The 15,040-nt window shown below is 45.5% G+C and overlaps 1 protein-coding gene across 10 annotated transcripts in view; it reads right to left on the reverse strand.

Moving 5' to 3' along the window:
* Positions 1 to 2,453: 2,453 nt before the first annotated feature.
* Positions 2,454 to 15,040, reverse strand: part of TMCC3 (transmembrane and coiled-coil domain family 3) — a 286,943-nt gene continuing 274,356 nt past the window's right edge. For 9 of the 10 annotated variants that reach the window (XM_061415756.1, XM_061415762.1, XM_061415764.1 and 6 more), the window contains 3 exons: positions 11,783 to 12,699; positions 9,097 to 9,232; positions 2,454 to 3,700 (listed from right to left, as the gene is read on the reverse strand). In XM_061415756.1, coding sequence (XP_061271740.1) covers positions 3,398 to 3,700; positions 9,097 to 9,232; positions 11,783 to 12,699 — 1,356 coding nt within the window. In that variant the 3' untranslated portion in view covers positions 2,454 to 3,397. Of the gene's footprint in view, positions 3,701 to 9,096; positions 9,233 to 11,782; positions 12,700 to 14,335; positions 15,030 to 15,040 lie in introns of those variants that run through there. The other variant, XM_061415765.1, reaches the window with a different exon arrangement.

Below are 15,040 nucleotides of genomic sequence, written 5' to 3' on the forward strand. Positions count from 1 at the left end.
GGAGAGGGGAGGAATTCAGAAGATTATCAATAGATCACGGCAACCATATAAGCTATACAACTAACTGTACATGCTAGAAACTTGGGACTCTACTTTCACTGCCCCAGATCAGCCATGGAATATTTTTATTTCCTGCTTCATTTTTGGTTTCATCTTGGTGGGGAGGGGGGAACTGAATGGGAGGATGTTTTGTTTTGACTCAACCATACTCAAAATATAAGCTGCAATAACCAACTCAAAACCCACAAGAGAGTATTCTTAGGTTCTTCTTTTGTCCTCAGCAGACTATCATTATCCTGGTGATCGTGAAAATAATATGCCACCAAAAAATCCAGTGCTAGAACACAATGCCCAGTATCTTCAATCACTTAAGTTCATGGAGGGAGCAGGCACTTCCGCATTCCACAGATGGCTTTCATCTCTAGGTATGTACACGATGCTGACTGCCAGGGAAAGGTGGGGAAAGGGATTCATTAACTTAAATGTAAATTGAATACCCAATTCCAGAATGTCATAGCAAGATCACTATTTTTATTGTATATTTATAACATTTTATTTAATCTCCTTAGGCAGTGAAAAGCAGCAGCAGCGGGAGAGTTTATTCTTTGAGAAGAGAATAATAAACTGCAGAGAGTAAAAGTCTCCTTGGAGGATACCATCTTATTAAAAAGCTTCATGAACTTTCGACAAGACTTGAAAATAAATACACTGTGTAGGTTGAGCACATCCAAGTGAAAATAAGGTTTTTGAAATCTAATGAGAATCACTGGAAATAAGAATTCTTAAAAATAAAAATTCACCGTCAGGTGGAGTGACTTAGACCCTACAATATTTCAGAAGAGAGTCAGTTTTGAGCAGTTTCTGTTAACAGCTCCACGTTGCAGGGGGTGAATCGTGTTGCTTTCTGTTTATTTCTCCATCTCTCTCACTGGGGAGGAGAGACACTGATCATAGGTCCGGGAAGCATCAAAGCAAAGGAGCCAGGCTGAGCAATGGAGCGGAGTATGGGGGCGTGAGGAGCAGGCTCGAGCCTTCTTGGGTCCTCCCAGAGCTCTTATCTCAAGGGCCAGGGATCGATCTCCTCTCTAAACTACCAGTAGCATCCACACCCACCCCACCCCCTGGCTTGTCCAAAGTGGCCTCAGAAAGGTTCACAGAAATCAAGAGGACCCATCCAGGAGGCAGCTTGATTCAAGGGCATAAGTTACATCCAGCCCTTATCCACATGGAGACTGAGGCCCGAGGACAACAGGGAATGCTGGCCATGAAAACAGAACCAGACTCTTTCTCTGGATCCAGACACTGTCTCCATCTCCTGGACTGGATGGATAGACCAGGGGAGAGTCTTGCAGTGAAAGGGGACAGAGCCATGAGAGGAGGTAGGACTGTAACTCCCTCTTCCCTGAATGCAAGATACTTGAAGCCAAAGATTTCATGAAACAATGTTTATTGTTGTAAATAACTCAAGTCTGGAATTAGATGGTAGCCACAGTTACATGTGAATGGACTAAAACCACTGAATTGTAAACTTAAAAAAAATAAAAGCAAGCAAATTTTAGTTGTGTAAGTCTCACCCACACTGGACTTGTACCAGATGTTCAACAGTTCCGTTCTCTCAAACCATGGCGTTTGTCACATTTTTAAAGGAGATTTTCCTAAGAGCATGTGTGCATGCACAGTCGCTTCAGTTGTGTCTGATACTTTGCAACCCTATGGACTATAGTCCACCAGGCTTCTCTGTCCATGGAATTCTCCAGGAAAGAACACTGGGGTGGGTTGCCATGCCCTCCTCCAGGGGTTCTTCCTGACTCAGGGATCAAACCTACATCTCCTGCAACTCCTGTACTACAGGCAGATTCTTTTCTGCTGAGCCACCAGGGAAGCCCTATTTGCAAAAATATTGCACTTAAAATTTAAATCCGGGTCATTTGATGTTTTCTGGAAGATAACATATACTAACACTCTTCCTTTTGTCTTCAGATAACAAAACAGCTGGTGGGAGGAGGGGATGAACCAGTTTTCACTAACATCTTCTAGAGCTTCTTTTTTTGTGACAGAGAAACAGATTTAAAAGACAGTATCATCTGGGCTCAAGAGAGTAAATGACATCCCCCAGATTGGCCAAAGATGTTGACTTCTGCATGCTCTCACCTCAGCAGAAATGTGACCGCTCCTTCTACTCCCTTAGGACTTATCCTAAGAGACAGAGGGCAACCTTGGCTCAGACACTGAATCTAATTTATTCTTACAGGTCTTTCAGGGTCTGCCAAAGACCCTCTCAATCTTCACCCAGGCCACCTGCACCCACTTAGATGCCACCCCCTTAGACCACATATTCTATTTTCTTCCCTTTTTCCAGTGTTCCCACTTCAGGGCACTTTAGCTTTAGAAACTATGATCCTGCTGTCCTTTCTTGGAGAGAGAGAAAAAAAAACAAAACAAAACACTCCAAATGTGAGCAGCCTTTTTTATTTACTGAGTACACTTTGCCAGCCCTCACAGACTGAATAAAATGAATCACAGAAAACGAAACACATCCTGAGAGGGGCTGATCACAGTGAAAATTTGCTGGAACACAAATACAGTGCTTTTCGGACCTCAATTAAAGACACAGTTTGAAGAGGGATTGGGGAGCATCTCTATATGCCTGGAAGGTGGTACGTTCGACAGTCAGTGAAGGTGGAATCAGGACTGTGGCTCCCTGGGTGAAAGAAGGCAAGACCCGTTCATAAATCCTCACGTCTTACCATTTAAAGAGCAATGGAACAGCTAGGTTAGACTTTTGATGGACTAACAGGTGAACCGTAAGATTCCCATGTGACAGTCACACACAGTTGGCCACGGTGGACACTGGGCACACGGGGGACCAACGGCCAGCAGCGGACAGTGGGACAGATTACACGGGATCTACTGTGCTTTCACAGGCCCCACAGGCTCACAGGGTCACCGTCTGAGCGTCTTCCCCTCCCCAAGTCCTGCCACATCTTCACTGCTTCCAGGACTCGAGGGGAAATGTAACCCTAGCAATGGTGAAGCTCAGTATCGACAGAGACTTAAGAGAGACTGAAAACCTCTCTCCTTCTGGGTCACTGATTACACCGCGTGCTTGACAACCAGAGGCTGACCATGCTGAGCTGGTCAGGTGGGCAGGAAACCAGGACTGATTAAGGCAGTGAGCAAGGTGGGGAGAGCCTGGAAACAGATTCACGGTAACCACGCACAGGGACCCAGCTGGCGAGTGCCACCGAGTGACGAGAACTGTAGTTATTTACAATGCACAGCCCCGGTCCTTGTATTCGTCCGTCGGCACAAATGTTCATTTTAAAGTTTGGTAGTATGCACAGAGTTTTCTTTAAAATAAAAACTTGAAAGGATGCGAGGACAGGAACCGGAGACTTCATCTTGGTATTATTATCCTTTCTATGGCACACAGAATGTGGTCCCAGTTTTTACAAAATATCGCAAAGAGAGTCACAGCGAAGAAGGTGCCGAGGATGTGGAAGCGGCTCTTCATCATGGGCGAGATGAACTTGGCGATGGTGGACACGCACACCAAGATGACGGTCATGAAGGCGAGGACGACATTGATGCACTTGCCCAGCAGGACTTTGGCGTTCACCGTGTCCGTCTGCAGGGCTTGCTGCTCCTGCTGGTGGAGCTCCAGCTTAGAGATGCGAGTCTGGCAGGACTCCAGGGCTTCCTGTGGGCGAGAGGGAGAGCGAGGATCAAACGCTGTTGGGGCAACACAGGAGCGGGAGCCAGGACGTGCACAGGGCCGCCCCGCTCAGGACGCTGCTGCTGGGGCAGCTTCACACCGACGCTGATGATGATAATGGTGGTGATGACAGACAGGTGTCAGACAAGAATCCCAGGGCTCGCCTTATCCTGCTATTCATGGATAGAACGAGCTTGTATCTACAACCGTGAAATACCATGAATAAGGAATTTAAGGGCAGGTATTTTGGTTTTTGGCCGCACTGCACAGTATGTGGGATCTTAGTTCCCTGACCAGGGGAGGCACTGGAGGCACAGGATCTTAACCACTGGATCACCAGGGAAGTCCCACAGTTAGGTATTTTGACTCTGCCTCTATGTAGAATAAAGTGCATAAAATACTGGCATCTGGTGGAACTCTCAGGGACAAACCAGTGGAGGGGGTGGGGTCCCGTTTGGCAACAGAAGACTATCTTCAGCAGTGAAGGAAGTGGCATCTCCAACTGCTGGTCCTCACGCCACTGCTCAGAGTCTGCGCATCTGTTGCAGAGCAGTGGAGGACAGCGGGAGAGACAGGGCCGTGGACCGTGGGGCTCCCGTGGCTGCTCTCTGAATGCCGCATCCCCAGGGCCCTACCTGAGGCCACACCTTCTCCCTAGGTCTCAGCCCCCCCAAGCTTTCATTACTTGTATTCCAAGAACATCTCCAGCCCAGGTGTCTCTTCTGAGACGGAGCTGTGTGTCTACATGAGTCCCTGACATTTCCATCACTGCTGCCGTTTAGTCACTAAGTCGTGTCTGACTCTTTTGTGACCCCATAGGCTGTAGCCCACCAGGCTCCTCTGTCCATGGGATTTCCTAGGCAAGAATATTGGAGTGGGGTGCGATTTTCTTTTCCAGGGGATCTTCCCAACGCAGGGACTGATCCCACGTCTCTTGCATCTCCTGCACTGGCAGGCAGGTTCCTCACCACTGAGCCACCAGGGAGGCCCTGACATCTCCGTCAGAGCTTCTCAGAAGCACCTCAGATGCAATGTGGCCAGTTCTGTATACACGTCCTCACCATCCTCACTCCTGCCATCAACCCCGTTTCCCTTCCAGTTCCTTTTCTCAGAAAACAGCTCTTGGTGAGCCAAATTTTCATATGAGAAGCATGAGGGGCATTCCTTGATGCCCTTCTCATGACCTAGCCCCACCCACACAATGTCTGGCATTTATCTTAACTGGTCCGTTCGTCTCCCCTCCCACAGTAACCCCCCACCTAAACCACCAGGGTCTCTGCCTGCAATAACTTTACACTTGTTTCTCTGCACATCCTCTCCATCCCCAACCACATGAATCCACTTCCCACACAGCAGCCCAGGTGACCTCTGAAAGATGTGTATCTGGTATGGCTCTTTCTCGTAGAACCTTTTAAATCTTTAACGTGGCCCAGGCCCAGCCACTCTCTCCTGCCAAGCTTACCAGATAAGCCCACTTCCTCCCCGCCTTCACTGTGTTCTAGCCATCCTGGCTTTATAAAGTGCTGAGAAGGACCATGTTCAGGGCCTTTGCACACGCGCTGTGCTGTGCCTAAAAGGTCTGCCTCCCCACACACCACCCCGCTCCATCTTTCAGGTCCCATGTTGATGGTCACATCCTGAGGGAAGCATTCCTGGACCCACCAGACTGTCAAGCCCTTCTCCGGGCCTCGTGCCTAACCAGGGGACCATGCCTGCACTGTGCCCTGAATACCTCCAGCAGGAGACGCAGGCTGGCTGCACACTCCGGAGACTGAATGCCAGTAAGGGGACCCGAGGTTTGAAAAAGGGAAGAAACATACACCTCCCAGGAGAAAAAGACCTAAGAGGCAGTACAATGACCTAGTTTGGTTCACCAGCCTATTTTCTAACTTATTTCCCAATATATGTTTGCTCAATTAAAATCCAGTCATGTTTTCAGATTTTAAACCAGCATAATGGTGCCAACATTGATTTACTTTCCTTTCTGTGACCATACTCTATGGGCCAAGGGTTCCCTGTTACTATAGTAACTCTCATTATACAGGCTACTGACAAAGCAGGTAAAACTTCTTCAGATCCTCACAATCTAAACAATGCTGACTTCCATAGCAACAGGCAAAGGGCCCCCCAGATCATGTATTCTTTTAAAATGCGTAGGTCCACAGACAGCATCCTCTGTTTTAGGCATGGCATGGAACTAGTGATGGAACGGGACAAAAGATCACCATTTTAGGGAAATGCATTCACCTGTGACTGGGGAGATGATTTACATATACAGAATAGATTGATTCTAGACACTGCCTTAGAACTTCGGTCAAATTTTTAGCCAAAAGAGAAAGTCAAGAAAATTAAGCAGTCAACTGTGAGGAATTTTGGTCACAGCACCCGCTAAGAAATTAAATAGTGGGCCAAAGTAAGTACTGCATTTATTGGGGATAAGGACAAAGGACAGGATTATCTTTAAACTTTTCATTTCGAATTCAGGGTTAAAAAAACTCATTTGCTCTTTAAAACAACAGCAAAAGCTTTGTATCCTAACAGGCAACAGTTACCCTCATCTATGCTACTCCATCACCTTGTATAACCCTGCCTATAAGCACAAAAGAAACAAGAAAGAGGAAGCTGAGCAGGCCCAGTCACCAAAGCCCCAAGAAATAGAGCTACTCATACATACTAAATATGAAACTGACCAGCATCTGTTTTTTGGCTGCTAATATGTCAGGTAAAGGTTTCAGTATTTTATCTATCTTATCCCATTTAATCCTTCTGACAGATGTTTGAGGTAGAGCTTGTTAACATTTCCATTTTACAGATGAGGAAGCTGAGGCATAGCACTGACTTGTGCGGGGTCACACAGTAAGAGACAGGGGCAAGATTCTAACAGCAAAGGCCCTCCAGTCACTCACACGGACACCCCTTTGCACTTCTGAGCTACAGGTAAAACTAGAAAACGGTAAAATGAAATCTGAATTTTTAAGCTCTCTCTCTAAGTTCACCTCCCCCCTTATCTTACCCCTTTCATCTCTAAAGTATATTTCTTTTAAAAAAGAGTAACAATATAAACCCAAACAATCCCGTAAATAAGCAAACCATATATAATATTTAGATATAAGCCAGTGGAATCCCAGATGTATGCTAAACAGCATGCTCTAATAAAACAGACTGTGCTGTTTGCCTGGCAACACGTCACATTTAGACGGGTTCACATCTTTTACACCAGTCAGCAGTAAAGCTCAGTCTCCTAGCCCAGAGCGGAAAACCGCTTGGTGTCTTCTGCACCAAGGTCCTCAGGGGCAAATAAGTCTGATGCTTTCTTTGGCTCCCAGCATTGTCCAAGCAGACAACTGGCAGCAGCACTGGCTCAGCCCTTGACAGGAAGGAAGAAAACATGGACAGCTGAAACTGGCTCATACACTGTCGGAGAAATCTGCGTTTCAGCCCCTTGTAAAGTGGGGTTGGAGAAAATAACCACGCCTACAAAGAACATTTGTAAAACTGAAGCTGTGCGTGACCTGGATAGTACTCTTTGTTTTCTTTTCTTAAAGAAGGGAATCTGTGGGAATGTAAATCACTGCCGCCACCATGGAAAACAGTACAGAGGTTCCTCAAAAAATTACAGATAGAACTACCATACGATCCACAAGTCCCACTTCTGTGTACATACCGGAAGGACACGACATTACCATCTAGAAGAGAAATTCACACCCTCACATTTATTATAGTGTTACTGACAATAGCCAATCCGTGGAAACAACTCAAGTGTCCACTGATGGATCACTAAAGAAAATGTGGTACACGTACACACACAGGCATACTATGCAGCCATGAGAAAGAAGAGAGCAATGCCCTTTGCAACACGGATGGGCCTAAAGGGTATTAACGCTAAGTGAAATGAGTCAGACAGACAACCAACACTGTAGAATCTAACAGGGGAAGGGAGGCGAAATGGGTGAAGAGGGTCAAAAGCACAAACTTTCACTTATAAGATGAATAAACCCTGGGGAATGCAATGTACAGCTTGGTCACTCTAGTTGACAACGTTGTATTGTATATTTGAAAGTTGCTCAGAGTAGACCTTACAAGTTCTCATCATAAGAGAACAAATTTGTAACTATGTGAGGTGATGAATGTTAATTTACTGTAGTGATATTTTTGCAATATGTACACATATGAAATCATTATATTGTATATTTTCATACAGTTGTATGAAAATTATATATGAATAAAAACTGGGGTGAAAGAGACCTTCTGGAACCCCAAAAAGGAGCTCAAGAAGCCTACGGCTGCTTCAATACAGCATTGTTGTTCACTTGCTCAGCTGTGTCTGACTCTTTTGCGATCCTATGGACTGTAGCCCATCAGGATCCTCTGTCCATGGGATTTCCCAGGCAAGAATACTGGAGTGGGTTGCCATTTCTTCCTCTAGGGCATCTTCCTGAGCCAGGGATCGAACCCAGGTCTCCTGCGTTGCAGGTGGATTCTTTACCATCTGAGCCACCAGGGAAGCACCATGACAGCATTAGTATCACACTATCACTAGAACACGCCTTTGTTTATACTGATCCATTTTCCTCCATCCACTGGGATCCCATCCACCCCTTCGAAACCCACCTTCTCCAGGACTTTGATTCAGATTCATTACTCAAGGACTACTTGTAAGACCTTGAACAAGTTCTCTGTGCCTTGGTCTCTACATCTGAGAAATGGGAAGAGTAATAGGAGCTATCCCAAACAGAAACAAATGGGCGTACAGACACCTCAAGTGCTTTGACAGTGCCTGGCACAGAGTATGTGCTCAAGTGCTTGAAATTCCCACAAATATGAAAGCTATTATTTTACAGATAAGCAAAGAAACTTAAAGCTTGCTCAGGACCAGGTAGCTGGTAAACAGCTGGGACTGAAATCCAGGGTCTAATCACTTTGTGGCCCCCTGCCCCACAAGTCCATAGCTTGCTAGGCACCACACGCCTGAATTTCTGAGGCTTTCAGAGCCTATAATCATGTAACTTGGCCCTCGTTCATGTTGTCTTGAGGCCCCTGGCAGCTGTGTTCCTCTTGATTTCTCACCTAAGGAAGCATGTTGAAGGCAAGGTTCGTCTCATATTTTAAAATTTGTAAAAATGTGGTGATGGTGGGGAGAGCAGAGTATAGGCGCTAGGCTTGGTGTAGGTAAAAAATAATTGTTAACTACTTTAGGCAGAAAGCAAACAGACTATAGCTTAAAGTCTGTAACAGGAGCTACTGGGGTCAACAGGGTAAAGATTAAATGTCTGCTCCTGATGCCAGAAATTCTTCCAGGCTTGCGTGTAATGTATCGGTTTGTTAAATGAATGAACGGCGGGGAAGAGCTCACGTGAGCTCTGGTGGGAGGGGGGAGGCACCTGGATGTCCCGTGAGCGCTCATAGGCCTGGTAGGCCACCTTCTCCTCGATGCTGGCTAGCTCCTGCTTCAGGTTGGCCGTCTCGTGCTGATGCAGGTCCGTGAGGTCGTGGAGCTGGTCCTCCAGTCGCTCGTACCTTTGTAAAGAGATGAATCGATTCTGAGCGCGACGTTTCAAAAGCGTACGACAGCACTTAGAAAATGACATCCTTTGTGCCTGCCGTCGCCACCGCCCTGTGGCTTGTGCTCATCCAGGCAGACTGAGCTTCCAAGAGTACGTCTAGCTGTAGGGGACATGCTTTTGGATAACGCTGAACTCTAGCTCCAGAAAGGACTAGTCTCTGCAGTCTTAACTCTGTCCTCACTACTGAGGGTTCATGCAAACCAAAGTGGGCTATTCTGCCCACGCCACACCAGCACCTTGCTGGCTGTGGGGACAACAGGGCAGACTCCAGTGGCTCCTCGTTTGGGCTGGTCAGGAGGCGGGGCTGGCAATAAGCCTGCTCAAGGCAAGGACCCACTGGCATGCTGGTGCTTCTCCCTCTTCTGAGCCCTCAGTGCCCGGTGGCTCACCGCCATAGCTCTCGTGCACCAGAGAGGCTATAAAGACAGGACTGGTTTCTATGCGGAGCCAAGTCCACTGATTTCCCAGTGTACACGGTGATGGTGAATACAGGTCTCAGTTCTTAAGTGTCAATAAAAAAAAATTCAGCTTGTTACAAATTCAAGATGGCTTAACAGGTGGCAGTTCGAAAAGTTCAAATCTAAAGCACCACCAAGATTCTTATTCCCAATGCCCAGTCCCCTCAGAGTAGGGGAATTTTGTCTTATATCTGAAAACTTATATAATGTTTATTTTGAAACAGGAAGCACTACTTGGGGAAGATGCATTAAACCTGGATGACTTTTGAGTAATGCCAGTTTTAGACACTCCATATAGGTCACTTGAAAAAATCATTTTAAAAAACACTTTAACACAGATTTAATGATCATTCTCAGGTAGGACCTTGTAGCTGCTCAATGTTGGGTGTTTGTAAGCAAGCCTTTTAAAGACCTCTTAACAGATGAATGAATAAAGAAGGCGTGGCACACACGGACAATAGAATACTACTCAGCCATGAAAAAAGAATGAAATGCTGCCATTCGCAGCAACAAGGATGGACCTGGAGGTTATCAGACTCAGAGAGATAAGTCAGACAGAGACAGACAGCACGTGATGTTGCTTATCTGTGGAATCTTTTAAAAAAAGATACAAATTAACTTATTTAAAAAACAGAAGCAGACTCACAGACTTAGAAAGCAAACTGATGATTGCCAAAGGGAAAGCGTAGGGGAGGGATAAGTTAGAAGTTTGATACTAACATGGACACACTGCTCTATATAAAATAGGTAATAAGGACCTACTGTACGGCACAGGGAACTCTACCCAATACTCTGTAAAAGCCTAAATGGGGAAAGAAGCTGAAGAAGAACAGATATATGTGTATGTATAACAATCACTTTGCAGTACACCTGAAACTAACACATCGTCATAAATCAGCTACACTCCACTATAAAATAAAGATTAAAAACAAATATCTCCTAAGGTAAGCCATATAGTGAGAGACTAAACCAGGAGGATCACAAACATAACCATATAACAAAATGAGAACCAAAACTGTTTGAATTGATATTTGTGACTTGAAATAAAATTTGGACCCAAACAGAGCTGTATCCCAAACTACCTGAATGGAATTAAAGCCAATATTATTTAGAAAAACTGTGACTCAAAAATTGTTCTTATGTGACAAAGAATCCAGAGTCAAACATGCACACAGAAAGTTTTAAAAAAATTGTTTCATAAAATACAAGAGCTGGAAAAGCCACATCTCTAAACTAACACTCACATAAAATCATATATCAGATATAAAACAACATGTAAACTAAATTTAAAATTTAAATCTTATAATATGTAACAGGCATTCACTGTTTCATCTATATTCTTAGAAGTTAACATTCACTTGACAAAAAAACCTGATGCGGGGATATTTTTACTGGGAAAATGGTGGAAAATCACCTCATATTTGGACATGTACACTTTTTATGCTAGAGGCACCAAAAAGCCAGCCATATACAACACTTGAATTTAAAAATTAGCTTATATAAATCCACAAGATTTGAATTTTTAAGATTCCTTTTGAAAGGTTTTCATTTAGGGTGAAAGGTTTATTAATAAGCAAAATGTAATCTCACAAAAAAATACATTATATAAAGACATTTAAAGACATTATAAAAATACATTATATAAAGAGATTTAGGTACCAAATAGAAGTTACCTTGCTGGACTGTGAATTTGTTTTTTTACTTGACAGTTATTACGGGGGGAAACCCAAATACAGATCTTGAAATTAGTATACTGAGATCTTGTGACAACTGTCTACTGAATCAGGAGCTCAATATGCATGTGAGTCATTGACTATATGGTGATATTTTAACAGACCCACATGTATGATGTCTTTCTCTAAGCTGTCAGGCTTCAAGTAGCAAATTACAATATTTAGAATTGCAAAGTACGGAAGGGACTCTCGGTTCCTAAATGCCTTTTGACCCACATTCACATTAAAAAAAAAAAAAAAATTCGCATATCACTTTCAAACAATCTCTCCAATCTTAGAAACTCAAGCTCCTAAGAGCAGAGCCTGAAATACCTGTATCTCTCCTCCTGCAGTGTCTGAGAGATGAAGCCATACTCCCTCTTGAACTGCACCTTGAGGGCCTCGATGTCCTCAGCCAGCTGCGCCTGGGTGTCCTTGATCTCCCGGAGCTCCTCCAGGATGGCAGTGAGTTTGCCCTGGCTGTCCAGTGCGCCCGAGCCCCCAGCCGCAAACGACTGGTTCCCATTGCTGTCGGCGGAGCCAGATGTGCCGCTCGAGCACTCGTCGTCGCTGCCATATTTGGGCTTGTTCACGATGGTGGCGCTGCCCCCGTAGACCCTGGCGCTGGCCTCGGGCCGGAACTCCTCCAAGGAGTTCTTCAGGTGGGCAATGTTGTCAGCGCTGCCGAACTTATTCCGGATCAAGTTGGCGAACTCTCTGGACTTGTTGAAGACAAACACGGGCGGGGTGAGGGACACCCCCGGCATGCCCGACTTGCTGCTCTCCAGGCTGTGGGGGGCAGTGCGGGACTTGGCCTGGGCATCCTTCAGAGAGGGCAGGATGTCCTTCAGCTGGTCCTTGGCAGTGTCCTTGGCGCTCCGGAGGGCCCCGTTCTGCTCGAGCTCCCGGAGCTTCCGGTGGTACTGATCTAACTTCTTCTGCAGCTGGGCGATGGAGTGAGCCGACTTCTGGTTCTTCTTCTCGAACACCTGCTTGATGCGGCCAGCCTGCTGCTTGTCGGCGCTGTTGACCAGCTTCAGATACTCTGCCACGTTCCCATCACGGGACGTTTGCTCGATTTTTATCTGCTCTGTGACCTTGAGGATTTTCTGTCTCAGGCTGTCCGCATTGAGTTTGACCTTGTGGAAGTCCAGGATGCCATCTGGTACATCGAAGTTGAGGTTGGTGTCCGACCCGCCTCTGCGGATGTTCAGGGGCAGGCTTAGGGTATTCATGTCATGGCGTTCTACCTGGAGGAGACAACGGGTAGGGGGACGGGAAGCACTATTAGACTGGAAGTCCAAGAGAGGGTCACTGTGACCGACCCTGTACACACACAACAGACATACTTTATGCCCCAGATTTTCAAACTGCAAGTATTCACCGGATAAAAACTCCCCACTATCCTCTCAAGTTGAATGAAGGACAACCCAACTCCTTCCTGCACTCATGTACAGGGATGATGAGATTCCGCTCTACCAGGTTATCCAATGTTCTGTCTGATTAGATGGTAAGCATTTGTTGCCAGTATAGAAAATCCATCACACGATGATGTTATCAGTCCTCATGGTTTTCCAAAGTGCCCAGGTAAGTGGAATGCCTGCCATGCCCCATTCACAAAGAACTTCACCATTGTGGGAAATGCGCTCAATTCAGAACTCAATCATTTAACAGAAGGGCAGAAAAATAAAAATAAAAAAGAAAGCAAAGTTCCAGTAGGTACATTCGTCCACACAAGAATCGTTTTCTTAATGGAACCATTAACAGATGTGATAGAATAATATGGTACAGGATTAATTGAGTAATACAACAGCAATATTTAGATGTGGAAACAAATAACCCAAACGACAACCAAAGTGATTATAAACAACAACAGTGACAATACTAAGACCATGAGAAACAGCTTTCTCACTCCAGGGCCACCAGGAGAAAAGAACTGCATCATTGAGCACCCTGGCCAAGGGAGGTGACTAGATTCTGCTCTAAAAGGGACAGGCAAATGGGATCCGCATGGCAAGCACTGATGATCACAGGGTTGGTCTTGTCTGGGCCTCACCATCACACTAGGCAAAGAACATGTTATATCCATATAACATGTAGAAACAGAGACTTAAAGAGCCAGAATTTGAATCCAACTCATCCTACTTCTGGTCCTCTTTACACTCTTGTCCCCAGAGGACTAAACACAGATCTTTACAGCATCTGAACACAACCTCTGAACAAAAATTCTTAGGTTCTAAACTGAAGTATTGGAGAAGGCAATGGCACACCCTACTCCAGTACTCTTGCCTGGAAAATCCCATGGACGGAGGAGCCTGGTAGGCTGCAGTCCAAGGGGTCACGAAGAGTCGGACACTTAGTGAGCGACTTCCCTTTCACTTTTCACTTTCATGCATTGGAGAAGAAACTGGCAACCCACTCCAGTGTTCTTGCCTGGAGAATCCCAGGGACGGCGGAGCCTAGTGGGCTGCCGTCTATGGGGTCACACAGAGTCGGACACGACTGAAGCGACTTAGCAGCAGCAGCAGCAGCAAACTGAAGTATCTTATTTGTAAAGCTGACAATCTTTTGATTAGAAGAATGACTTGGGAGTCTTGGGAGATGGAATGGGAGACAAGACAATGCTCACTTCAAGTTAGCTTTTTTTAACGGGAGAAGAAGCTGATACAGCCAAAAACTGCTATGACAATAACAGACCTCATACTGACAAGTGACCCAGGCTCAAATGTGGACCATTTCCAACACTTGGCATCAACGCTTTGCCATATGCAAAACCCTACCCAGTGCTTTTTCCATGGAGGGAGTCCAGTAGCCCAGGGGGACACAATCCCAGGTCAGTGGGTCAGTGGGCCTCCTTCACAGCTTTAAAAAAGTTTCTTAACTTACTTCTTGGCCCCCCTCTCTCCACACACGACTTGGCTGTAAGAGATCCTGGTTGCTTTCTTTGGCAGATGAGCATCACATAGGAAAGGCTGGAAGGAATTAAATGCCAGATCACTATTAAGACTGTAAAAAAGGATAAAGGAATTGTGACTTCACCTGGTCAAGGGGGAAGGATGGGTGTAGGAACTAAAGAAGGTACATAATGATCACCTTCAAGTCCTGAAGAGATGACCACAGGAAGTTCAAGGAAGCCAAGCACCTATGGCTCACCCCATGGATCCAAACAGGAATAGGCTCAAAATACAGAAACAAAGGAGGCACTAAGCTGAGGAAATGTTTACTTTGGGCCGACAGAGTTAATAACAGTATAACTGTGAGGTCAGGAATTCAGTTTCACTTAAGATAGCCCATCTGATCATGCTGCTCTACTTCAGAGAAAATCTCTCTGGCTCTCTCATGCCTCTCAATTTATTTAATACAACCTGGCCCCTGTTAAGGGCCCAGCTTTAGCTGTCAGGCCTCCAACATGCACCTGATGAATGCCAATCATCTTACGTGAACCATGTAAGTTCCTAGAATGTGTATGCATTTTCTATGGACTTCCTCATATGCACCGTATTTTCAACGGCAGCTACATACCCACTTCTGTTTATCAAAATTCAGTATATTCTTTATAATCCATTTCAAATGCCACTTTTTTCCTCTGAA

This window comes from Bos javanicus, chromosome 5 (genome assembly GCF_032452875.1).
Source record: "Bos javanicus breed banteng chromosome 5, ARS-OSU_banteng_1.0, whole genome shotgun sequence".
In the NCBI taxonomy this organism is placed as follows: Eukaryota; Metazoa; Chordata; class Mammalia; order Artiodactyla; family Bovidae; genus Bos; species Bos javanicus.